At 40.7% G+C, this 26637-nt stretch overlaps 1 protein-coding gene across 4 annotated transcripts; it reads left to right on the plus strand.

Annotated features, from left to right (window-relative positions):
* The first annotated feature begins 1523 nt into the window (after positions 1–1523).
* On the plus strand, positions 1524–20781 carry LOC145434998 (uncharacterized). 4 transcript variants are annotated; one of them, XM_080312249.1, is made up of 7 exons: positions 1534–3455; positions 6255–6378; positions 11039–11156; positions 13417–13491; positions 15407–15572; positions 19805–19906; positions 20627–20781. In XM_080312249.1, exons 1-7 carry the CDS (start codon positions 3377–3379, stop codon positions 20692–20694), a joined length of 732 nt encoding a protein of 243 aa, XP_080168375.1. In that variant the 5' UTR covers positions 1534–3376; the 3' UTR covers positions 20695–20781. The 4 variants fall into 4 exon arrangements, with proteins under 4 accessions (XP_080168377.1, XP_080168378.1, XP_080168375.1 ...); XM_080312250.1 differs by having other exon boundaries at positions 1542–3455; positions 19805–19899; XM_080312251.1 differs by lacking the exon at positions 13417–13491 and having other exon boundaries at positions 1524–3455.
* Positions 20782–26637: the final 5856 nt, after the last annotated feature.

A 26637-nucleotide genomic window follows, 5' to 3' on the forward strand; every position in this document is an offset into this window, starting at 1 on the left:
GCATTCGTCCGCATTATGGGATGAAAAGGATGGTATTGATATGGAAATGCGATACTAATCCTCTGTATACTGGAACAGCACGTTTTACAAAATATCATGGTATGGCGCACTCCCCATATTACAAAGCCCGTAGTTTAGTCGAAGAGCAATACGGAGAAGTTGTATAGGATACGGTGTAAACACTGTGCGCGATTAGAAAACGTTGATAAAAAATATGGTGGATCGTAAAAATGCCATATTGTGTAGCTTTATTTCCGGAAATTAAAGGCATTTACTACACTTGCTTTTATACTTCAACGTGTATGTTGTACAGACAAAAGAACTGATATTAATTAGAACTCAAATTATATGATACTGGGAATTGAAAGCGAAATTTAAATGCTACTTCTAAAAGCGGAAAATGTATTCCATCTCTTCAGTCCAGAAAGTTTCAATGGCGGCATGCTAAAACAGCTCTAAAAATAAAGAAAAAGTCAGAGTCCACTTTTCCAGATTAGGACAAGCCATGGACTGCTAGATTACGACATGACAGGTAAATGCTAGATTGGGAAACATCAGTTCCTAACGTTATGATGAGCCATATATAGGGGAGATGTGGTACCGATGGATCAAAAATTGGAAAATGATCGCTGGCCCCGAAATGTTCTGCCGAAAACAGCAGACCTTTTGCTGGCTCAGCACTTTGATACAAGCTCTACCTATCGCGCACATATACATGAATATCCGCCTTTTCAAAAAATATTTATGGACGTTCAAAATTTGTTGCTCGAACGTGTCATCGGTCCCCACCCGGTGGGTCCAATGGCACACGACCCGGGGACCTATGACACATATACCCTAAAAAACTCAGATGTGACTATTTTTCTTACTCAGTATAATAATCTAAGCTTCAGCAAGCCAAAGAAGAATGTTCGGTCGCAACTGTCAAAAAATAGAATAAATATTAACTCAAATGTTGTCATAAAATCACGTTTCGATTTAGGCTCGGACTTATAATTTTGAGGGTACATACATATTGCCCGAAAATCGTCAGTGTGACTTCCAAATACCTCGTTATAGCGATAAAACATCATATGCAATTATTACATAAAGATTTTCTGTACGTAAGAATGTTTCATTTGTTTCATGATTCGTATGCTCGATTATTTTGCTTGATTTGGCTATTGTATCATCGGTCCCCACCCTACGAATTTTATAGATGAATCGAAAAAAAGTCCACTCAAGCAACGTACTGAACAAAATAATAGGTGCCATTATATAGCCTGATACAAGCCCTACACTTCACAATAAAAATTATTGCTGGTTTGCTCGTGTTGAAGGTTACAAAGAAAAACGTATATGACGATCTAAATTTAGTTAACACCCCCCAAAACAAAAATCATCTGTGAGAAACCCCATAGCTCGCGCACGTCGAATTTTTTTGTATGTGAGGAAAGATTTTGCCAGCATGCAATTGTAGACATGACATGGAATTATCATAGAGAATTTTCGAAGTATTTTCGGTCCCAGTGATCCATCGGTACCGCATCTCCCCTACTGTGATGAAATATCTTATATGGGTGAAGGCCGACAATGCGGTGTGAACGGAACCACGCCAACCCACTAGCTAAATTATATTCACCGATACTTTCGGGAAATCACACTGGTTACTCCGTCTCCACTGAGCGCGAAGCGCGATCCACCATCAAGGATAATCCCAGAATTATCGAATAAAAACTAAAATAACTCCACTTCTACGGCTTGGAATTGAGTCAAATTTGTTTTGCAAAGTTTTTGAAGACAGCGCAACAATTTCATGGGGTTGGCAGAATAATTTGAAAAAAAAATTGTTTTGCGTTTTTGGGCAAATTCAAAATTTTCAAACTCTACGAAACCCGCGAGTATTGGTTGGAATGAATTCAAATTTGGTGTGCGTCGTTTTTTAAGGCAACCTAACAATTTAATCACGTAGCCAACAAGATTCAGGAAAGAAAGTTATTTTTGAACAGCCCTAATGGACAGTGTTCGTAAGTTTTCAGTTGCTGTTATTTGTGCGAATATGTTATCTTCCAGTGACATAAGTAAATCAAGGCGATTTTTCTCCTTTCCCAACATGGCTGGAGCTGAGTGAAGCCCCATCAATGATTACAAAAGTCAGCTTTGTCAAGTTGATGTTTTTGGGTGACCCACGATAACAGTTCGTCATTGCTGAACAACTGTCCCTTCCAGACGTTTGCACTGCCAGCATTTACTCTGTGAAAACGTCCACTATGAGAGAATGCACCCATGGTATGAGCTATGCAATGTCCGTGCAGTCGATGGATTCGTCCGATGCTAAGCTAAAGTAGCCTATGCAGCAGATTGTTTCAGAAGCTGCGATAAAAGACTGACTGACATAAATGTTACTCATTTGAACATGATTGGATCACACAACTGTAGCTTCAAAATTTGCTAGGTAATGTTGTCCTTGTTGCTAAATTCCGGAAACAGGGAATTCGCACAATCTGCTAAAGTTTTCTCAAATCCCATTTCTTAAACTGACTTCTTGGCTCTAGCAATATTCCAAGCAATTTTTAACTATGCCTCAGCAACGTTGTCGGCAATTTTAACAATGCCTTGAAATATGAATCGCTGGATTTGACACTTATAACTAGCAAAGTAGGCTATATGTACTTTGAACTGTGGACGAGACTGTCAGTGATGTGGTTTTAAACTTCCTCGTTTCGTTGCGACAACTGTTCTTCGACAAATGAGTTAAATCGGGTTCCACGTATCACTGCGAAAGCTAATCTATTGTTCCACGCTGAGTTGAAAGCTCAGTTTTCGTGATTTCATTTCCCTTTCCTTGTCGCGATCCGTTCAAGTAAGTGGTGGTGAGTGTAACACTCTTTATAAGTGCAATGCCCAGCGGGATTCGCTGAAACCAGAGTCCATCAGACGAATACCGAATATCAAAACAGTACGAATTTCAACTCGAGCGTATCAAGAAACCAGAGCGGACTATCGATAAATAAAACAGACACGGTGCGATGAGAGAGCAAAAAGATGCTACATTAATATGTAACAATACCATATGAGTAATTGCTTTCATAATTATGATCGAGGATGTCGCGGGCCGCAAAATAAGCGTCTGCGAGCCGCGTGTTGAGAACCTCTGCTATACCGCAATCCATTATAGACTGCTATATTTCATTATATATGACGGGTACAGGCTTACGTCAATTACCGCGGCACTAGCAGGGCGCTGAAAAAGTAAAAGGTGTGGGCATACGAAGACTAACTGCGATTTCTCAAGAGGATCAGCGAGTTGCATATATTCCTATTATACCAAGTAGATCACTCCATTGATCTTACGCTAATTTCAGATTTTATTCTGTCACCTCAGAAACTTCTATTAATGGATTTTAATACGTTGACAGCTATTGCTTGTGTCGCCGCAATCTGCAACGCCTCTGCAGTACGATGGATTACCGCAGGTACGTGGCAAGACATAAAACATAAGGCGGTACAGCCGTACAGGGTACAGGTACTAACGCAGTGGCTCTTAACTGGGGGTCCGCGAAACCTCCATATTTGCAAAATAGTTGACAACCTAATTTGTATTTTTTTTATTAGAGAAATGACTAGGCAGTTTCACTTCATAACTGCTCAAACTTCAGGACTCACATAAACGGAGTGGCTGTATGAGACAGTGGCGGCTCGTGACAATATCCGGTGGTGGGGGTGTACGCAATGTTCTAGAGAACATTGAAGCGGAGTATTTCCTGGCCAGAATATCGGATTAGATACGGGGCTAAAGGGTCGCATAGATATCATTCATGATTTACCACTTTCTTGCATTTCTCGAGATATTGATGTTTCATTTCATTCCAAGTAGGTCGAACAGCTGGATTTCTTGGGTCTATAACCAGCGGTTCTCAACCTTTTTATGGCCGTTGCCCATTTAGCGATTTGAAAATCTTCTGTTACCCACCTCTTAGCCTAGAGTCCTAGTCCTGCTCAATGCGTGGTAATCGCCGACGCCGATATGCCTTATTTCTCTAAAATATACGGAGATTTTCCGTTGCTATTCATATTAAAATCCAAACCTACAGCGCCATAAAATCGCGCGAAGAAAATTTCTATGCTTAATAAATCTCCTCCAAAAAACGACTAACGATCGAAAGAATTTTGCGCCTTCTTCGACCACTGTTCCACGATCGTCGCCAAACACAATGATTTAATCCCCTCATCCACGAACTCATTTTGCGTGATTAGGGTTATATTTCCACTATGTTGGGGAAACTGTGGTAGCGAAACGATTCTGGGCCAGCTTCAAACAATTTCCTAACGTGATTTCGATTAATGGGACATCACAGAGACGTGGAGAAAGATTTTTATTTTGCAAGCTGTGAGTATGTCTTGTACCTACCTATTGAAGTTGCGATGTCAGAACATTCAATGAAATGATACAAACAATTCACGCCACTCTTACATTATGTAGCCCACAATGATTTGAAGGCCGGACAGTTATAGATCGACACTCCGAAGATTTTATGCGCTGCGTTAAATCCTCAATCCGATACGATTCGTTGCCGTGATGCCGTATACTTTAACAGGAAGTTGATAATTGATAATAAATTGCAATTTTAACTCTTTCTATGTTACAATATTAAGACCCGCCGAAGTACCGTGAATCTACATCAAATGCACTTCAGTCCGAGTTTAATGCACACCATTTTGAGCGGCATACGACGTGTGACCCTGCAGGAATACTTGGTTACTTCAGCATTAACTTCCCGTTATTACATAGGCTAATCGAAAATATTTTCGTTGCTTTTGTCCGTATGTTGTCATCATAGGCGTAGCTGGAGAACAAAAGACGACGTGTCCCCCTCCCATTTTCGACTTGTACATTGTGACGTCATATGTGTCACCAGTCACTACATCTCATCTGAGTCAGCTGAACAGCTTGATGTATGTCGATAATATGAATATATGTTCTGAGCGAATAACATGACAAATATAACTGAACTTTCACTAAATGTACAATTTACCAAATAGCTCCGGGGCTCACCTCAAAATGCCCCAGTGGCCCACCAGTGGGTCATGGCCCAGTGGTTGAGAACCCGTGGTATATACTTTTTTTCGCGCAGGTTTTTTTAGAAACCGGATAACCGGATTGTATAGTGGGAAAGGAAAATTTTCACACATCCAACTTCACCGAATTGTGCAATCAATACTATAACCATCATATGGTAGACCAGGGGTCGCCGACTCAAATCGCGTCGCGGGCCACTGTTCAAATTTGGTAGCGGCCGCGGGCCGCATGAATTCAATATCGATATAAACTAGGCAACCACGTTTTAATACTCTACGTCAGTACAACGCCGTGCTACCTAACATAGGCGATGGGTATAGTGACCACAAAAGAAGTAATTTTTTCATTAAAGGAATACAAATACAACAAAAATCATAATCATCAATTTCATTTCATTTTGAACTCTGAACTGTGCACGATACCTGGAAACGCTTTTCGGCGACTAAGGAATCCATATTGGAGCTAGCGAGATGCGTTACCGGCTGAAAAACCAGCTCCACGCAAAGTTTTATCTTGTGGCGAAGCCATAATGCAGTGGCTCTCAATTTTTTTAGACATTCCCCCTTTATGATACTTAAAAATATAGCTCCCCCCTTATCGTCATATCACAAAATGAAACCAGAATGCTAGCAATCCCAACGGATAGTTTGATGGCATGCAAGGTTATGACTGTTGATGAGAAAATTCTATAATATGAATTCCGGATTATATACAAAATTTGAAAGTGATGTAAATCGCTCGGAGCGCGGAAATTTTTTTAATTGACCGCAGGTCCGCGCCCCCTTCAGATGCTTTCACGTCCCTACAAGAGGGGCACGCCCACAGTTTGAGAACCACTGTCCTATGCCTATGCGTCTCGGTCTTGGCAGTGTTTGGGCCATTGTATGCCAAGGCAATATGCCCAGCCCATTCATATCAGCTGATTATTATCCCCCGAAGGAATGCTGTTGCCATCGCCAAAGCCGTTATAGCTAGTGACGAATAGTGATGCTGCGCACAGGCGAGTAGCTTATTTTGAAACAGCAACAACAATATGTTGAAGCTGTAGTCACATTCAGCATTTCAAAATGGTTTTCTTAGCTTTCTTCCGATATCTCAAATCAAGTCGCGGGCCGCGTTTTGGTGACACCTGTGTGAAACTGACTTGGAAGCCAGCTGTTTATTCATTGAATATTACGGTTATGTGCTTACTTAGGCGGCGAAAAAGATACAGCTGGGATCACATGGCCGCTAACAGCATCTCAAATTACTAAAACCACAGCCTTTCAAAGAAAGCTAGTGCAGAGCTTTATCAATATGCGGAATACAACGGAATTCGGGTAACGTGAATTTATTCGTATTTCCATATAGTATTAGCGACCTGGGAAAACCCCGTCTCTCTCTCTTTCTCTCTTTGATTTCAAAATTTCAGCTTCTATTCATCTATAGTGCGCATTCGCCTGGTTTGTCTTCAATACAGTATGCCAAACGCGCATCGTAGAGAGATGCAAATTCGGCAAAGTTTCGGAGTAAGGACAAGATCTGTTGAGTAGTATAACCAATAGGGATGGTGTGAACGTGAGGTTCACGTTCGCGTTCTGTGTGTGAACCTCGGAAATTTAGAGGTTCGGGTTCACAACAGAACCTTGGTAGGTTCTACACTGTGAACCTTTTTCATATATTACACTTTTCACTTCATTAGAGCATCTTTGGTGCATATTTATTGCATTTCAACTGCGGGCCACTCTATGCATGGCGCTGGCAGCATTAAAAATCAACACTAAACGAGCATGCACCTTGACAATCTCAAATGTTTTACTTGCATAGTTACAAAAGTTTGCCCGAAATATCCAGGTTTCCGTTTATGAATATTTAGTGACTCTCTGTTGTGAGTTTGACCCGCAATCAAAAACATCACGAGCAAAATACGTAGTCAGCGAATGATGCTTATTAAACCAATCAATGAAATTGATATCGTTTTCTGATGAAAAATATCTAGCAGGCGTACGGGGTCTATCTTGACTTCATATCTTTACTGCATCATTAAAACCAAATCCGTGCGATTGAGGTGTTGGCCACCGCTGCATAGTGTATAACTTGTTAATGGGGTAATATTTGTAGCAAGTATAGAAACCTGTTTTACACTCAGCTCAATATCAATTTAGCGATACTCAGACGCCGAATACATTGTCCGGTCTGGTCTCGACCGTTAAGGCGTAAGTTTATGTCCCCTGGTAAGTCCTCGTCGAAATTGTTGGCAAAGCGACGGAAGATATTGATTTTATGGGAGTATTATATCCTTTAATTGCCTCAGTTGATACATTAAGGGCGAGGATAATAAAGTTGGATTAGCAATAAAGTTGATTAGCGCATTCGTCAGGATTTATCAACCCAGGATTAAGGAAAGCGGTTGATCGCGGCGTATAAAGTTAGTGTTAATCTCATGATTTAACAAACTGGAACAACTATAGATTTCTAGTTATCTATAGAAACTGCGTACCATTCCTACGTCTAATTATTCCCGATAATGACCGTGCCGATTGTCTCATAGGTTATGGCTTCACTAAACAATCAACGAATTATGTATTCCTACCCGCCATTGCAAAGCGATATCCGTTTCTTAGCTGTACCGTACGAATTGGACACGACTTTCATTTCGCGATGATGATAATTCTACCTATTACAGTGGCAGTATCGTCATTAGCAGGCTGTCGCTTCATTATGGAGATTGTGGGATCTTTGAGTTACGTTCACCAACTAGCAGCCTATATATAACGCATTTTCGCATTATGATGCAACAGATAACGCCACTTGATTGAGAACTCGGGACACCACGACTGGCCATCGCGCGTAACCTTCTCCATTCATGCGTCGCGATTAGCAGTATTTAATCACACGATTAGCATTCTTTCGGATCAGCTAACTTTATTATCTCCACCCTCAGCGACTTTTAAAACACAAATATGTACTTCGGCATTGTGGCATTATGTGGCCCGAGTCGTCGCTAGGTAACGTGTACATTAATATAGGCTATCACTTCATTGAAAGATAGGGTTGGAATTAGCAATATGACGTCACGTGACGTCATGAGGTTCAGGTTCGTGTGAACGCGAACCTTTTTGAAAGGTTCACACCATCCCTAATAACTAGGGCGGTTTTTTTTTGACATGTCAAAATTTGTCAAAATTTTGTCAAAATTGTAGCGTTAGGTCAAAATTTGTCAAAATTTTTCATAAAGTCAAAAAAATTTTGACGTCTGCATTTTGTTTGTATTGCAGATTTTGCACTGTCGGTGAACTTACAATTTCATATTTTACCGCTTTTAGCCTATTTTATAGGACTACCGCTGTAAACGGCTAATCGTCTACCCATTGTGAATCCTAAACGGTCAAATAAAACAAATAATAGGTGGACATGGTGTTATGGTCAACGTAACGCAATATCCTAAATCAGCGGTTCCCAACCTTTTTCGTCTCGTACCCCCCTTGGCCGATATTTGAGCTGAAATCCCCCACCCCCCCACCCCCCTTATGAAAAAGTTGCCTGTGACTATTAAAATTTGCTTTTTAACGCACAACCATGTGTTGACTGAGCAATTAATGGCCAAACATATTCAGATATGTCCGAACTATGGCAAATCCGGACCGCACTAACCTTCGGTAAGGTACAGTCAAATTTGACCTGTTTTTGACCGATCGGGTAGCCGCTGACGAAAAATAAATCACCAAAATCGCTTGCTATGGACTTGAGTTGAATCGATGAATTTGGTATGGTATGTTTTTCGCATTAGCTCATATGTTGGCTTAAAAAGTTAAACAATTTCACTAGCGGCCTTGTGCTGAATTCGGCTTGACGTTTTCCTGCTTAGCAGCAATTTGGTCGAGAGGCTGTCGCGGACCCAACGAAATCGTCTCGTGAGCCTCACTTTATCATGGGGTGTAATAGCTACGGAAGGCATTTAAACATATACCTAGGTTGAAAAAATGTAAAGAATTAATTTCTACTTAACAGTTCTATACCATAAAAATCTAAAAACATTGTGAAGCCAGTGTATCTTCCGATACAATGCCAAAACCAGATTCCCCCCTAAAAATTTCAAAATTCCTCCCAAGGGGGAAATTCCCCCCCGGTTGGGAACCACTGTCCTAAATGAAGAAAGACTTTTTGCGCATCGCATCATTCTTACATTAAGAAGCGCATGATGAAAAATTGTGATGTAGACAACATTGTCAGAGTGAAGCAACACGGTGTGTCACCAGCAACAGCAGTGTACGCACAACTTGAGTGTTGTCAGCCAACAACTCCTGCTGTTGAACGTCCTTGGCAAGCTTCATAGTAAGGACGTGCACTTTCTACCCAAGAATGTAGGAGAGTATCTCTCGTTGTACTACAAAATATTTTAATTATTTCTACCATAATACATATTGTAACCACTGGAATTCTTCATAGGGCCAGATTTCGTTAAAATATTATTTTTTTTCATGTAAAAAGTTGCCTGTTTCTAAGCCAAAAACATTTTTTCAGGCCAAACTACTTCGTTAGGACAGTCAGTTCCAACCAGAAATGAAGATAAGTGGTACAATTTTAACATTATGTGGGAAAACACCTAATTTGCATACGTTAGGTCAAAATTTGGTCAAAATTCAGTTTTTTCAGGTCAAAAAAAGTCAAAATTTTGATTTTTTAGGTCAAAATTTTATTTTTTTTAGGTCAAAAAAAAAACGCCCTACTAATAACCAATGCCAACATCACCGGCAATGACAGGTGACGAAAGTACAAAACACAAATCTTATTAGCATGTGATCTGCGTAGGTCGAATCCAACGTATATGCTTTCGCCCCCCTTGAATTTTGGATTTTGAAGCTCAAGCTGAAAATGTCAAATCCTCTTCTGTTATCAAATCCGAGTCCAAATCTATGCTCTTCTCCCATTCCTGGTACGAACGTTCTCTCCATGTTCTTACTCGGTATGCGAACATTATGAACATTATTAAGACAGATCGGAATTTTATAGATACCTGAGACATGTTTTATCAACTATTTCTTGATTTCAAACTTTCTATCACTCGCTGCATGATGGTGGTAGCAAGAAGGTCATTTAACAGAAAATGAAGATGAACGTCCAGACATTAGATTGATTATCGGGAATTTTTCTTGAAAAATCACACTATTCCGGCTTTAAATAAATAATTGTTTAACCATCGCCACTGCTAAGTGTTGAGTCTGAATGCGGACGAGAGCGAGATCATACTGGTATACAAAGATTCTCCCCGAGCCCAACAATACGGGGTGCCAATGATTGGGATTTACGCACCCACAACCGAGCCCGGATTTACCGTAATTTTACCAAGCAGTTTTTATACGAATACAAGAAGCCATTTCGCTCCAGCCAGACACCAAAACGTACTCTGAATAATTACTAATACTCAGACAACAGAATGGGAAAGCATATACAGGAAGTTAAAATTTGGTTTTAGCATCGTGGCATCGTCAAGTTTTCGTGTACAAAGAGAACCTTTCATAATAGTTTGTGCTCATATGAACCCAGGGCCCTTTTAAATATCAGTCTATCAGTATCAATTTAATAATAGTTTCATCATTTCAATACATCACAAGATTGTGATACAATGAAAAGATATACGGAGGTGTCGAAACGAATTGTAGTAGTCTTTGAAATCGGACACCCACCTTGGCCCTGCTAGGCGATGTAAAGAAGAGGCATGCACCTTGGATGACAATAAATAAAGAATAACCTAATACATCCTTAATATTTAAGTACGGGATTTCTGCGTGAATTCACGGGTAGGAGTTTGTGCTAGAGACGGGACCGACGACGAAATGTCATAAGCAATCGCTTTCGACGATCTCCACCGCATATGCATGATGACGAAACAAAATATTCTACTATAAAATCGGCCCTGACCCTTTATATTTCTCGAACTGCTATTCGGCAGTGACAAGAACTCTATTTAACTGCGGCACTTTGGCAATTGAATAATAGAGTGAAAACCAGACCCGGCGGCTCTCAACTTCAACCGTTACTAAAGGTTTCAACCAAAATTCCAGAGGAAAGAATTATGATAAGTTACAGTTGGTCAAATCAGAAGATCGCATTGCAGGTAGGTGGACAGCAATCTTGGTAGAAGGTGAATGAGTCGCTTATGCTTCTTTCGCATTGTGTAATCTATGTTAAGTGCGATTCTTTCGTATCCGTACGTAAGCACATAGGCTTACATGTAGAATGAATGCGTATAGTCATAGCCATTCGTGCCGTTTCAGGAGTAAAAAGGTTATCTGTCTCTCGATGCCCACTTTTAAACATCGCGAATTGCGAACGTATTTCGTTGCTGCACTTTTGTGTCGCTATACCTCGATGTCTTTCGCATCTGGAATGTAATAATTGCATTGATTGCACGGCCAGATTTAAATGATTTGAAAGGCTAATGTTGATTTTAGTGATTCAGGCAAAAGAGAGGAGCCAGGCTATCCTCTACGTGTGATATTGATAACGTGGTTGACAGAGGTGGTCAGTAACGAAGTACTTCTACTTTTTCGAAGTACTCAAGTAGTTTTCCTCTACTTCTGATACTTACTCAAGTAGATCTTTTTTTTCGCTACTTCTACTTCTACTTCGTAATATTTTGTGAACTACTTACTTACTTTTCGCTATTTTCCCTTTGTCAAGTAGAAATAGTTTAATCCCCTAATAAGAAAGATAGCCTAAGGACTTTCGGGGCTGTTTTCACGTAGTACCGACATTTAATTTGCATAAAAGTCATGTGATACCCGGAATTTTCGTTGCGCTTCGCGCACAATAGATATGGTGTAAAAAATATGTTTTAATGAAAGTACCACTGAATATATGTAAATACCGGGTTGCGTGGTTCCGTTCAGGCAGCATTGCCGCCCATATCAAATATGTCATCAAAGTAAGTATGGCCCCCATTACGTTTGAAACTACCGTTTCGCAATCTAGCAATTACCTATTATACCTTGCAGCCCATGACGCGTCCTAATCTGGAAAAGTAGACTTTGACTTTTTTTTAAACGTTAGACCTGTTTTAGCAGACCACCATTGAAACTTTCTGGACAAAACACATGAAATATATTTTCCGCTTTTTAGAAGTAGTATTTGTATTTTTTTTCAATTACGAGTATTACACGTTGAGTTCTAATTATAGTTTCAGTTCTTTTGTCAGGAGAACGTACATGTCGAAGTATAAAAGCAAGTGTAGTAATGCCTTATATTTTCCGAAAATAAAGCTATACAACTCTATATGGCATTTTTACGAACTGCTATATTTATAATTAACGTATACTAATCCCGCAAAGTGTTAAAGCCGTACCCGACACAACTTCTCCGTATTGCTCATCGACTGAACTAGGGGCCTTAAAATATGGGAGAGGGCGCCATGCCATGATATTCTCTAAATGGGGTATTCGAGTAAACAAAGGATTAGTATCGCATTTCCATATCAAATATCAATACTATCTTTTACATACCATGTCGTGGACGACTGCTTATTCTGTCAAAAATTGACATCTCCTGGGATGCGTCAATATGAATCAAGCTCACTACACATTCCGTACAGCTCCATTTGCAGCTTTTGACAGTCCATGCGAACGAGTTACGATCGTTTTCATAACTACTTACTTACTTGAGTAGATTTAAAGTCATTCAATTCTATTTCTACTTCAAGTAGTTTTAGGTTGCTTATGTAAGATGTACTTCTACTCGTACTTGGGCAGATTTTGCTGTCACTACTTCTACTTCTACTTGAGTAGCTTTCTTGACTACTTTGACCACCTCTGGTGGTTGCACGTAATTAGGCTATACTTATGGGTATAGGGTTGTATTTATAACAAACATGTTTTAAACAAGGCCCTTGTTTGAAACATGTTTTTTATTTTTTTGAGCCATGACGTCACGAGTATTCAATTGTGGATTGACATTGACAATTGAAAAGATAGGGTAAATATAGCTCCTTTGACGAAATATCTACGTACTTTAGCTGTTGAACCGACTATTCTGAGGGTTCCAGCCATCCCATATCGTATAAGTCGGCTATCGGGTGGTAATCATCCGTAAGCTCATACAACATGTTTTTTGGAAAATATTTACACAATTATGGCATGATTTAACTTAAAAAACACAATTCTTTGTTTTTTTTTTCAAATGTTTAAACAGTGTTTTAAACAACCGTTTGTTGTAAATGCAACCCTATACTTATGGGCCAAATAGTAATTCAGCTCTATATGAATATGAGTATTTTCCACCTACTGTAATTTATCCTATGATCAATAATTCCGACAATACAAGCGCGATTTCAAATGCCTGTATCGTTTGAGATTTTATATGCTTCATATATACGAATTCAGCTCAACAAGAAGCTGAAAAACGAAGGCTTTGACGTTTGGATCGATGTAGAACAAATGAGAGGGGATATGATAGAGGCGAGTATTTCTATATTAACGGACATGACATATGGGAAAAGTAGTGAGATCACAAAATATAAATAAGCGATTGATGACTGATCCCGCATTCCATGTCTAATGAAACACTACATATAAACTAATGTAAACTAAACACTTCAATTGGCTGTCCTAATTAATCTAATGTTTTATGCGTGCGCTACCTATTTCTGGAATATCACAAGAATCTGTAGCCCCCAAGGATCATCGCTGCACCACGTATTATATTATGATTGCAATTCGGTCTGTGGGTCTGTCTGGACCAGACTTGGACAACTAGAAAATGTTGAACATTCCCGAGTTAGATTAGAATTAGAATTAGAGCTACTCAGTTTTCTGCAAATTAGATTACAATTAGAATCAGAGCTACACAATTTTTCCAAAGTAAATTAGAATTAGAATTAGAGCTACACAAGTTTTTCCAAAATTAGATTAAAATTAGAATTAGAGCTACACAGCTTTTTCCGAATTAGATTAGAATTAGAATTATAAATATAGCTATACAGGTTTTTCCAAATTAGATCAGAACTAGAATTAAAGCTACACGGTTTTTTATAAATTAGATTGGCATTAGAATTACTGACTTCGTAAAAACTTGGAAAATGAATGAAATTGTGAATAGGAAATAAATGCAACAAAAATCAGTTCATATCAAATCACCGCACATAACCATGAGAATGGTTAACGCCTGTACACAAAGCTGGGTTCGTTTTGTACTATACCAGGGGTCACCGCAATCGCGCAGTTGCGACGGTCCACGGGTAGGGCGCCGGCGCAGGTCCGAGCTCACGCCCCGAGAGCTGTTCGCCCAGTCCGGCCGCCGCCCGGCACCCGCTTCGCGTCGCAGGCCGACCGACCCGGCCCTTAGAGCCAATCCTTTTCCGAAGAATTATCTCGTTGTCCAAGTATGGTCTGGACGGTCTATGCTGCTTGGATGTGAAAGAGGATTTTGCATAGTAGGAGAAATGTATAGGCTACCAGCACAAAACATCAAATAGCAAGTACTTTAAGCTCGTTACTAGAATGTCGTCTAATTTGATTCCGGTCATCGACAGCAGGCAATGCCAGGCATCCATGTTATTTTATTGAATCATACATGGAAAAAGGATCTCATTAATAGGTAGGGTTATCATATTTTGGAATCGGGAAAAGAGGACACTTTTTCAAAATTTTCAAACTTAGAATACCTGAGAAAAAAATCTTGAAAAACTGGTAAATATTCCCACTTCGCGATAGGTTGAATGAAAAAGAAAAGGTCAACTTTTCGGCTCAGGTCCCGGAATACCCGCCGGGGCGTTACTTCGGTGCTGATTTACGGTATCTCAGTCGAATTTGGCCGTAAATGGGACCGAAATTCTCAAAAAAGAGGACAAAATCTTAAAAAGGAGGACATTTAGGCGTCCTCGGAGGACAATTTCAAAAACCCTAAAATGCAGGACAAATCCTACTAGAGGAGGACGTATGGTAACCCTACAAATAGGTGTGTTACTGAGTATCAGCATGGACCACATATTCTCTGGAAATAGGCAAAGAATCATGTTCTTTGCTTAAAAACATCCCAAAACCTTTATAACGCTGATTATTTTGACAAACGAAGCGAGCTTCACGAGGCATCGGTTCGCCATCGAGTCCGTAATTTACACCTATACCCTCTACTCAGCCAAGGATATCACCACGCCACACCGCTCACATTGCCGCGCACCCCGTAACATGGTACCGAAACATTTTTTAATACTAGTAAAACTAAGGTAGCGACGGTTCTTGAATATCCGATTTTTTGGTAAATCCCAATGAGTGGCTTAAAATTGCGAGTAGTGATTGCGGACTGCAAGAAATCTACTCCCGGGCCACGTTCCAGTGGTTTGACTCCCGTGATTTAAGAGATATTTTCGTTTAGAAAATGGCTGAGGCAGTTGAGGGATCAACTATCATAATGATATTGGTATCCCAACAGTACAAAAATAGCTACAACGCACATCACGAAGCAATCTATGCGTACCAGAAAAGAAAATACTTGATATATCTGAAGGTTCAAGAAGATTACATACCTGACGGATGGTTAGGTAAGAGTTGTGTTGGATATGCTGTGCGTTAGGACCAGGGGTGGGAGACATACGGCCCGCAGTCATTGTTATGCTGTGCGTTAGGACCAGGGGTGGGAGACATACGGCCCGCAGTCATTGTTATACGGCGTACGGCAGGGGTGGGCAACACACGGCCCGCGAACATTTTCCCGTCTTACATGTTAATGTGGCCCGCGGACCCAGTCTGCCGAGATTCTCCACTACTTGATTAAACGTCAAAATTAGTGACTGTATGTTATTATATACGTGTGTGCGCAGCGTGCGATAGTAGAGCTTACGCATAACTTCGACGGAGCGAGAAGACTTGCATTATCGGCATTTACCGTTTGCCCGACATATAAGCATGCGACACAATGGAAAACGACAGTTCAGCATGGGACACTTCAGCATGCGTCACTTCAGCATGTGACTTTATAACACAAAACTTACCCTAACCCGAAACATAGTTCTGAAATTAACCCTTATATATATCCTAACCATAACCCAACCATAAATCCAACCCTAACCTACCTCTAAACCGCAATTCAACCCACATGCTCAATTGCTCACCGCATTTACCATGTGGTCAACCCTAATGAAATGATATCTTGGTTAAATTTGATGTACCGGGCTTATCGAACGCCTTGAATTCTTAATTAACGATTGCACCGTTTGTCAATTGATCAGAAAGAAGCAGACACGACGGCGCCTGTATCACAATGCTGTTCTCAAATCCACATTGTTTTCGTCATTATCAGCATGAAATGGCTTTGAAGTGACACTGCTGTCATTATAATACATTCATTAAATACGATTTATTCCTTGTATATGTAGATCAGGGGTTCTCAACTTCCCTCGTATAACGGGCCGCATTTTAACAGCGAAAGAGCCTGCGGGCCGCAGAACATTATCACCGTGTATTTGTGGGCTACTATTCGATTTAGGCTACTATAGCACATTTACGAGTCTTATACGGGCATTTAGTACATTTTTATGCATTATCAAGCATTGCAGATACTGTTTTTTGTGAGAATATCTAACTTCCAGTGGCGCAAGTAAATCCCTTCATGGAGCGTGCATTGCATACGTTGCCAAGTCGGTATCTGCACCCTCAACCCAAGGATATCTAGAACTACCAGTTCTAGATATCCCTGCTTCAAACGCTTCTACAAGAGAACCGAATTATCTGTTCCAGTACGCGAGCTAGCAAGTATAAAATTACGGTAACTGTTTCGTTACAGAGGCCAATATCCCTTTGAGCTCTCAGCTCAGCGATACGAGAAGAAGTCAGGCGTTCGGGATCATTTCTGAGAAAACCAATCAACTCTTCTCCTTTCCTTCCATGGGGCCATACACCAATAGTTACAGAAGTCAGCATTGTAAAGTTGATGTTTTCTTTCACTGGTCCCCTCCCCACGCTTGCCCAGTCTGCATTTTCTCTGGAAATATGTCCCGTCTTATATAACGCACCTGGATAATTTGCTATGCCACGTGTGTGCACTGTGCAGTCGGTGGATTCGTCCAATGCTAGGCTAAAGTAGCCTACGTGGAACGTGTTTCAGAACATGCGATAATTAAAGATCTACTGGCTGTCACTCTTCTGGTGACTGTTGAATCAGACAACTTTAGCTTCGAAATTTGTCAGGTGATGTTGGACTTGCTGCAAAGTTCCGGAAACACCGAATATTCGCACAGTAGCCTACGTTAAAGTTTTATTGAAGTCACACCTTCTCTAACAGATTCTTGGGTTTAGCGATATTCCAAGCAATTTTGAACAATGCGTCTGTAAGGTAGGCTATTCGGCAATTCTATAAATGCCTCGAAATATGGATAGGTGGGCTTGAAACCTAGCTAGCAACGTTTTCTCCCAGATCAGGCAGTTTAAATCCAGAAGAAACTATCGTGGTATCATTTTGAGGTTCTACGCTTCGTTACAACAACTTTTCTTCGACAAATGTGACACATCGGTCTTCCATAACAATACTTTGCCAGTAGTAATTGCGTTCCTATTGAAAGATGTCGCGGGCCGCAAAATAATCGTCTGCGGGCCGCATGCGGCCCGCGGGCCGCGGGTTGAGAACCCCTGATGTAGATGAATGGGCGAATGATGTATCGATTCAGTAATCCGGCCCACCAAGTACTTAATTTTCCTATATCCGGCCCGCCGACTGGAGAAGTTGCCCGCTCCTGGCGTACGCCATACGGCATTGTTATTAATTACTCCGTTGCATGTTGTTATTTCGTGACCTTCCGGCTGGAATCGCCCAACCATACTAGATTGAAATAAAAACAACCTTTTTCGTGAGACGCATACAATTCGAAGTTGACATTCCTTCGCGGGGTGCTTAATTTTCTCAGATACCGAAGACTGGACTATTCGGCGCCGGCCAATTAGGCGCCTATAGGACCAATTGAAAATTGGACATATAAATATATATGTTCGGCCAAGATTGATATATGTTTATCATGTTCGGCCAAGGTTTTCTCGCAGCCGATGTTTTTGTCAGTACACTTCGTAGAGTATCATGTTTGTCAAAACTTCACATGGGTTGCTGTGTCCTGACGCGGTAATGGCCGACGCCGAAATGCCTATTCCTATAAATTAAATTAAATTAAAGAATTATCGCAATTAAAATCGATACATGCAACAACATTAAATCGCGTTACGCGCGAGGCATATTTTCAAGTTTAATAATTGTACCAAAATGCTATATAATTTATGGTCATCTACGAAATAAAATTGGGCCCCTTCGATCTCGCCCCACAATTTAGGGGTTTGGGGTTAGCAGGTTGCGTCCCCGCATCTAATACATTACTATAGATTACTCGTGCACAAAATAAACTGTGCATAAACACGGTGTTAAAATAACAAAACCATTAAAATATAATTTTTACGCAAAACGAAAACATTATATTAAATATTGATTGAAAATCAATGTGACTTGTGCTGTTCATATTCAGATACCAGTCCTGAAATGCGAGGCTTGACTTTGGTAAAGTGTCATTGTATTGTTCGGTCGAAACGCCACAGCGTGATACCAAGTGCTTGATTCCAAATTGTCTTAAAAACATTGGAGATAGAATGAGCATTAAAGAAGGTCGTCGTTTCGTTTTCGAACCACAGCTTCACCGCATAAGCCAGTGCAAATGACAAACTACCACGACAGTCACAATTCGACTAGTGATCGAGCCCAATTAACTGCAACCAATGATGGCTATCACGGGCGTGTCATCACAAATCATATGTATGAGTTGAGTGGTTGCCCGACATATGAGCTGAGCATTCGACACAATGGAAAACGACAGTTCAGCATGGCACACATCAGCATGCGTCACTTCAGCATGTGACTGTGTATAACCAAAAAACTTACCTTAACCCGAAACATAGCCCTGAAATTAACCCTTATATATATTCTAACCTAAAGCCTAACCCTAACCCAACCGTAAATCCAACCCTAACCTACCCCTAACCCGTAATTTAACCCACATGCTCATGTGTCGCATGCCGAAGTGTCGCATGCTGTAATGTCGCATGCTTATATGTCCACGGACCGAGTTGAGTGTGTGTCTTGACCTCCACGGAGCCCCTGAGACTGGTTCATGGAAGACCTAGCGGTTAAAAACCGCTGTTTAGTCTATGGCTGTGCGTTTGCGTGTACGTGAACAGTTGGCCTACGACCTTCTAGCGCCGGCCATACATCCCGCTACAGGACACCTAAAGCCGTATGAAGTTTTGGTGCACATGCGACGCCCTCAGTGCATAACTATCGATAATAATTATATCTCCAGGCGCCGAAATTACCGAGGCCGAATAATCTCATCCTGCAAACTCGTCCCCGCAGTACAAATGCAACACACAGAGATAAGTATTACGCTCGTGAATCCCCGGGTCTATTCGATACGGAGAGAGCGTGTTTGTTTGTGAAACGTGTGTATGAATGGTAGTGATGAAATAGCCCGTGACAATCCAATGGAGGATCAAAACCAGGGTAGTGAAGCGACCTGACAAAGCGCGGTTCCGATCATGGTCTGGGGTTATGAGAGATCTTCATAAAGCTCACGATGTACGAGCTCAGATGAGGTTGAGAAACACTGTCCTACATCATAGATTCCGATAATATGTTTATTTCTGCATTACTCAAAAAACCTTCGTCAATAGATTGAAATGATCCACGGCATCAAGACCGGGATGACAAAATACCACATCATAAATAACATGCATATCTTCACAGGATTCATCCTCAGTGGAAAACTATATTATGAAGTATATAACTCGACACTGGTAGACAAGGAATTCCCTCGTATCGTTACAGAGATACAAGATGTGGTGAGTCGTAAGTCGGCGGTTCATTGATAGCTCTGAATTTCCGCGCAGATTTGAAGCGGTTTGAGACGATTTTACGCTTATGGTATGGATAATTTCATTATGACAGAATCCGCTTGAGATCGTTTGCATGCTTTAGTGCAGCCAGCCGCCATCGCTATTTCGGCGTCAGCTGTTTCCGCGCCAGGACACACCAATACATATAAAGTTGCGGTCAACATGCTACTCCTCGACGTGCGCTCCCAGTGAGATCGATGACGATGAAACCTTGGCACAAAATGACCGATGAATGTACTTTACAATGTACAATTATACATTGTTGTCCAATAGGGAACCGCATTTACGCGATGGAATTATAATCAGAAATCGAGGGTATAAGAAAGAACCTGAATTCAATCCTTCTGATTTAAATCAACCTAATTTAAGCCAGAAGTCTACGGACAATAGGCACCTTCGTCCCTTTTCACATAGGGATTTACGATATTTTGCGACGCAATAATAGTATCATGATGTCATGCAGCTGCTAAAACCCTGTTTCAAGTTTGCACCGTGCTGCTGGGGGATAGATAATCCAGCATGAATGTTGGTGTATTGGGAATCTAACTTAATTTCACAAGCAACGGAAATTTACTTAACGATATATATGCTGCGAGTGAATCGCTATGTGTAGAAAATATAAGATAATTTGCTCGATTCCCCGACCGCTTATCATTTTATTCCATCTTTACAGTTCCGGAACAAACGCATGGCTTAAACGGAGGCTTTACTATTACCGCGCCGCTGCTAACAGCTGGATAATGCAACTACAACGTATTTCGCAATGCGTTGTCAGTTGTTATTCTTCCGGGTGATATTGTTATTTACCAAATAAACTACTTTGCATTGCATGTGCGTCTTATTTGTGTTGGAGGGGATTACGCGGGTTGGCCATAGTGAGACTGCAACATTCGATTTCATGCGACAACGCACAAGATGGGAGTACGAACCAAATTTGGCCATATGAGCATTCCGCAGGGATTCCAGCCATTCACTGATTAAATTGTCAGGTTACGCTAAAAAAACGCTGCACACCAAATTTGGTTCAATTCTAATTCTAATTCTGATTCGATTGGAGGATAATCAGAGAATTATCAATGAAAAACTTAAATAACTCCGCTTCTACTATTTGGAATTGAGTCAAATTTGTTTTGCAGCGTTTTTAGGGTAATCTGACAATTTAATCAGTGAATGGCTGGAATCTGAAAAAAAAGTGATTTTTGAACAGCCTTAATGAACATTGCCATTTGAGCATGTGGGTCAAGATGAGGTTTTGGTCTAGGTTTGGGGTCAGAGTTTGGATTAGGGTTTCACTCATAGTTAAGGTTAATTTAGGGGTTGCAATTTTACATGATCGAGGGTCTCAAGCTAAAATGTCATTTTCATTGTCTCCAGCTCAGATGTCTGGAGACCATCGTCGCTATCGTACATGTTTGACGAGTTAGTTCAGCCGTTATCATAAGCTACTTGAAAACAAAAGAAACATTGCCAACGAGTCCAGCGATTGATTGGTTACAACACCATGACGACGATGGCATGTGAGATAGACTGTATCATAAAAGAGAGAGCGAGCAAGAAAACGGCGTCCGAATAAATGCATTGAACTGTTGCAATATCTGTGTAGTGGTGCACAAAGCCTGTATGATCATAACGGTGACTTCGCCATGTTGAAGTAGGAAATTCTGAGACTTTAAAAACTTAAATATCATCAAGATATGAAAGAAGAGGACCACAGTGTTGTGACGATGTCATGACAACATCTGCAGTGATGCGTACAATTATAATCTGACAACCCCCCAAAAATATCGCATCCTGGCGAACCTGGCCGGAAACGCAATACCGCGACGTATACGTGCATCCCACTGAGCCGCTACTATATTGAGTGTTGAAATAACGCATTCTAAACGCTCATCATGAGTCAACTGGTATCGTGTCCCTATCGCAGACCTGGACCCCTGGATAGTTAAAGTTTTGTAACCAGACAAATTATAGCGAAATACCGGCAATCTAATTTGCGGAATGTTTCTCTGTGTGTTGTTGTTGTTGTTGTTAGTATTGTAAATATGGTGTTCGGCTACTATGGCCTTTTACACCAGGTCTCAAGAGTCTGATAATCCATTAGGGTCACAACTGTCTGCCGGTGAGGATAACGAATTCAGCCACTGGCAGTAAAATCCGTGGGTCTGATAACAGTTTTTTGAGCTGAAACGGTATGCCTAGATTCGCCGCTGTAGTCTTCAAGTGATCGCGGTGGGTCGAGTAGCGTTCGCAATCAATTAAAAAGTGGTCGACCGTCTCGTTGACATCGCACGCATCGCATAAACCCGTGTCATGACACCCGATTCTGCGAAGGTGCCAGTTGAGTTTGCAGTGGCCCGTTTGCACTATCATGAGAATTGATGAGATTTTTCGTGAAGATATGCTGCAGCTTGGCATGATTGTTTACGAAGCAAATATTTCGCGATATTGCGAATATTCATCTGAGTCCTTGAATTCATCATTCCATCTTTGCTCACAGTGTTTGGCGATTTGCAGTCGTACTTCCTTGATTGACAGCGAGATTTGTTCGACCTCACGAGCTGACGTTGGGCACGCTGCGTTTCTGGCTAGCTGATCAGCCTGCTCGTTTTGCCCCACTCCTCTGTGCCCGGGAATCCATATTATATGCGTAATTATGTTGCTCCGCTCTGTGTGTAAGTATATCACGAGTCGGTGTATATGCCGCAAAAAAACACATCAAGGACAAAAATACACGACGTCCTTTCCTTGTGCTTCAATATTAATTTTAATCTAATATGTTTTTTTTCTGAAAATGTTACAGGAGTGCTGTTCAGTTCGAAACGAGCCGATTTACATTTTCATATAAGATTGAATTCTGATTTGATATGAATTTTGACTTGATTTTTGTTGCATTTCTTTATGATTCGGAATTAATTTCACTATCCAACTTTTTGTGATTTTCAATAATTCTAATTCTAATTCTATTTCTAATCTAATTTAACAAAGAAATGTGTAGCTACTTTTCCAATTCTAATCAATTTGGTAAAGCTGAAAATATTATAGTTGTCCAAGTTTGTCCTATCCCTTGGTGCACGTGATTGCTGCAGACGATTGTTGGAGAGAAATTTGCGAACCCATACGTTGCTAGCATAATCGTTTAATCTGAACATTCGTCATCTCTCACGAGACATGTTTTAGCAATCCCAAGCTAAAATATGCGATGGCCACGATGAATTGGAACACGATATCGCGGTGTGTAGGCGGGCCGAATAATCCTTATCTATTTAAATCAGTCGCCTGCAATCAATCAGTACCTCACACACATTCCAACAGTGTTGCCATAAACACAATTAAGTAAGTAATACTTACCAAGAACACCAACTTATTTAACACATCGAGTGAGAAAGTGCTTTGCGTATAAATTAGTTCACAGAATAGAGCGAAGAAAATGCTGCTGCGCAACGTTTGCGTGCTGTTGGTATAGTTTTGCATTTGCAGTTCGTTTTAATTTATCATAAGCTATGTGTTTTGAGCATTCCAAAAATACTTCACACTACAGAATACAGATATAGGTGAAATTTCTATCCATGTGTATGATGCTACACCTGCGATTTGATGCATCTCATAGTATAAATATGTCCCGCAAATCGAGACAAGTCTAACTATATAGGCAAAGACTTGGTAGTGTTATGGGGTATTATAGCTCCCATATACATTTTAAAAACTTTATAACTTCTCTGATATACGTATTTCAATCAGGCTTCTACGTACCTGATATCCAGAAGCTTGAAATATAAAATACTTACGGCCTTAGCTTGTCTCGTGTGTATCAAATAACAGGCTGTTCACACCCCGTGACAAAGAACAACCAGTGTCTAATTATTTTGCCCATTGTTGTTTTGGCAAACCATTCAAGGCAGGTGTGAATAAATTGTTTATAACCGTCGCGAATTTTAGACGGTGAGGTTTTTCGTAATAAACTTGTTGATGTGACTCACAAGCTGTTATTACTATAAGGTCTTCGAATGTCATTATCAGGATGTACCAAGTAACTTTGGAGCGCAGTTCGGTCAGAGGCCAGAGTACATGGAGTGAGCGAATTTACTGCAATTTGGCCAGATTTCCGAAGTATTCGATAAGGAGTCTCAGAATTAAAAAGGATTGATACTGTAAATTCAATCCAAGTTTGTAGGGGGATCTCAAATGAAGGTATCTTCATTCCCTTTCTCTTGTAAGTACAGAAGATTAATCTAAGCTGGTTTGGACGTTAGCCAATATTGTATGATCCAAGAAACCTTCGACATCGATCACTATTGCGAAACATACCTCATTGACGCAAGTATAGGTTGGGTTATTTATAGTGTTACAAAACGGTGTGTCGTCTAAAATATACTATACGTGCTCTAAATCGACTTTAACTGTTGCGCAATGGTTAGTTGTATCTAGTTACTTCATAAAATACTTCATTCCATCCATAAACAGTCCTATATTCGCGATAAAATTTCTCTCTAGCCAGTATTTCAGCGTGACGTGATAGTTTAAATATTGTAAGCATGGTCATTGGTCAATTGATCAGACAATCGACTATGGTACATTATGTTTGGAAATGTTGGATAATTGACGTATGTCTTACCAGTCAAGTCGCTCCTGATAGGTATAGGGTGGTATGCGAGGCACTAAATAAAAATTATCGGCAGGTCACCATGTATCAATAATCACCTCACCAACAATCGTAATATATATATACCAATTCAATTAATTTAATCCAAACTTGGTCCTAACGTCGACTGCGTCTTTGACTTCCTTTGCCTTCTGGTTGGCGCCGAACATTGTAATTTAAAGATTTAAACTGAGCAAACTGAGATAAGATTATAGTGTATAGCATTATAGTGTGGAAAAATAAAAAGTGGCGATAAGGCGAGCTTATATAGCTATTTCTATTCGGCTCGATGCCTTTCGGTTACGGAATGAGTATGCTATTTGGGCTAGTGCGACTCAGAAGAGATCCATCTACGGCGGATGTTCTTGAACTGGGGTCCGTGAACCAGTGGCGGCTCGTCCTATAGGGCAACTGGGGCATTGCCCCACCTAAAATTCTGTTCAATAACAATTTAACCATTTATAGACGCACAGCAATCAATATATACCGAGATCACAGCGAAACCCGCGTTCTTCTTGTGCTTTCGCTTGCAAACGCCCATACATAGCGAAGTCTCTGCGAAAATCGAATTCTCTTCTGTGTTTTCGCTTTGTGAATGCCTAGCCGGGGCTTGCCCCGGTAGCGCTCATAACAAGCTTTCACTATCTATTCTCTCAAAGCCGCGCACAATAAAGAAACGGTGATTTACTCTCTCCTATTCGTAAAATGGCCGAGCAACCGGGGCAAATATGCCTACTCGCCCCTAAGGTGTGATGTAACAATCGTATCTATATCTGAGCTCGGTTACCGTAATATGCGTTGAGTCGACCTTTGCTGGTATAGGTCGATTTTGACGGTGTTTCGCACCATGATAATTCTTGAAACTTGGTATGATATGTCGTGAAGGTAGTATTTAACACTGCTCCAAGTTTTAGGCTTGCTACTTAAAGATAATGGTAGTAATTCCGTTTCCGAAGTTCAGTGTGTGCTGATCTATCATGTACATAGTACAGCAAACGGATTTTACTCAAAAGCCGGTATTGGTCTCCATTGATTTTGACGATGTTCTATACCGAGATCGGTCATGACATTTGGCACGGTAAGTGTTAGTATCGACCGATGTAACAAGTTTTAAGTTTGTCACTGAACTATGTGGGTGGTAATTTCGTTTCCAAAGTCGAGTAAGAGCTGACTCTTCATTTATCGCCAACAAATTTACGCAAAAGCCGTTATTGGTCTCTATTGATTTTAACGATGTTCCATACCTAGATCTGTCATGAGCTTTCACACGGTATGTCTTGATTTTAGTATCGAACGCGGTGCCAAGTCTTAAAGTTGACACTCAATGATTGAGGCAGTTATTTCGTTTTCGAGGTCGAGTATGGTAGAGATGCGCGCTGATCTGATACTTAGCCTACCTACGCCATTGCGGATCTCACGCAAAAGCCGGTGTCGGTCTGTGCTAATCTATAGTCTGCGTTCCATAACGAGATCGGTGATGATATTTCCAATGGTATATCTCGATGATCGCATGAAACAGCTAACCAAGATTCTCGGTTTGCATTCAAGTATTCGCATAATTTTATGTTCGCCAATGTCCATTTCACTGTGAAATTGTGGCCTTCAAACCATTTGCTTACAATCCCCTGTCAATTGCGATAGCTATTTCATTTTCGATGTCGGCTAACAGCTGATCATTCGATCAGCCTATTCCTCGATCTATTTTACTCAAAGTTCGGTGTTCGTCTGTTTGCATTGATTTTGACAGTGTACCATACCGGAATGGGTTATGAGATTACGTATGCTACTTCTCGATGATTTCTTGTAACAGTATACTAAGTTACGGCTTTTATTCATGTATTTATATATTAATATATTTTCCAACGGCGATTTCGCAGCAGACTTATAGACAGTGAGTCGTATGTGTTGTGTCACAGTCTCCAGTTTCAAGGCCAAAATGTCCTACGTTGTTCCGAGACTAGGGCTGGGCAAAATCGAGTACCTGAGTGATTCGATTCTGAATCACGTAAAATGCTTCGAGTCGAGTCGAGTAATCGAGTATCACT

The sequence above is a fragment of the Botryllus schlosseri genome, chromosome 3 (genome assembly GCF_051294905.1).
Source record: "Botryllus schlosseri isolate E-star chromosome 3, Bs_hap1, whole genome shotgun sequence".
Taxonomy (NCBI): Eukaryota; Metazoa; Chordata; class Ascidiacea; order Stolidobranchia; family Styelidae; genus Botryllus; species Botryllus schlosseri.

Bases quoted from the DNA above. Each gene is read 5' to 3' on its own strand.
- LOC145434998 (XM_080312249.1), top strand. From the start codon at position 3,377: ATGGATTTTAATACGTTGACAGCTATTGCTTGTGTCGCCGCAATCTGC. The intron at 3,456-6,254 runs GTACGTGGCAAG...GTGCTTACTTAG, and splicing joins AGTACGATGGATTACCGCAG to GCGGCGAAAAAGATACAGCT. The intron at 11,157-13,416 runs GTAGGTGGACAG...ATACGAATTCAG, and splicing joins ATCAGAAGATCGCATTGCAG to CTCAACAAGAAGCTGAAAAA.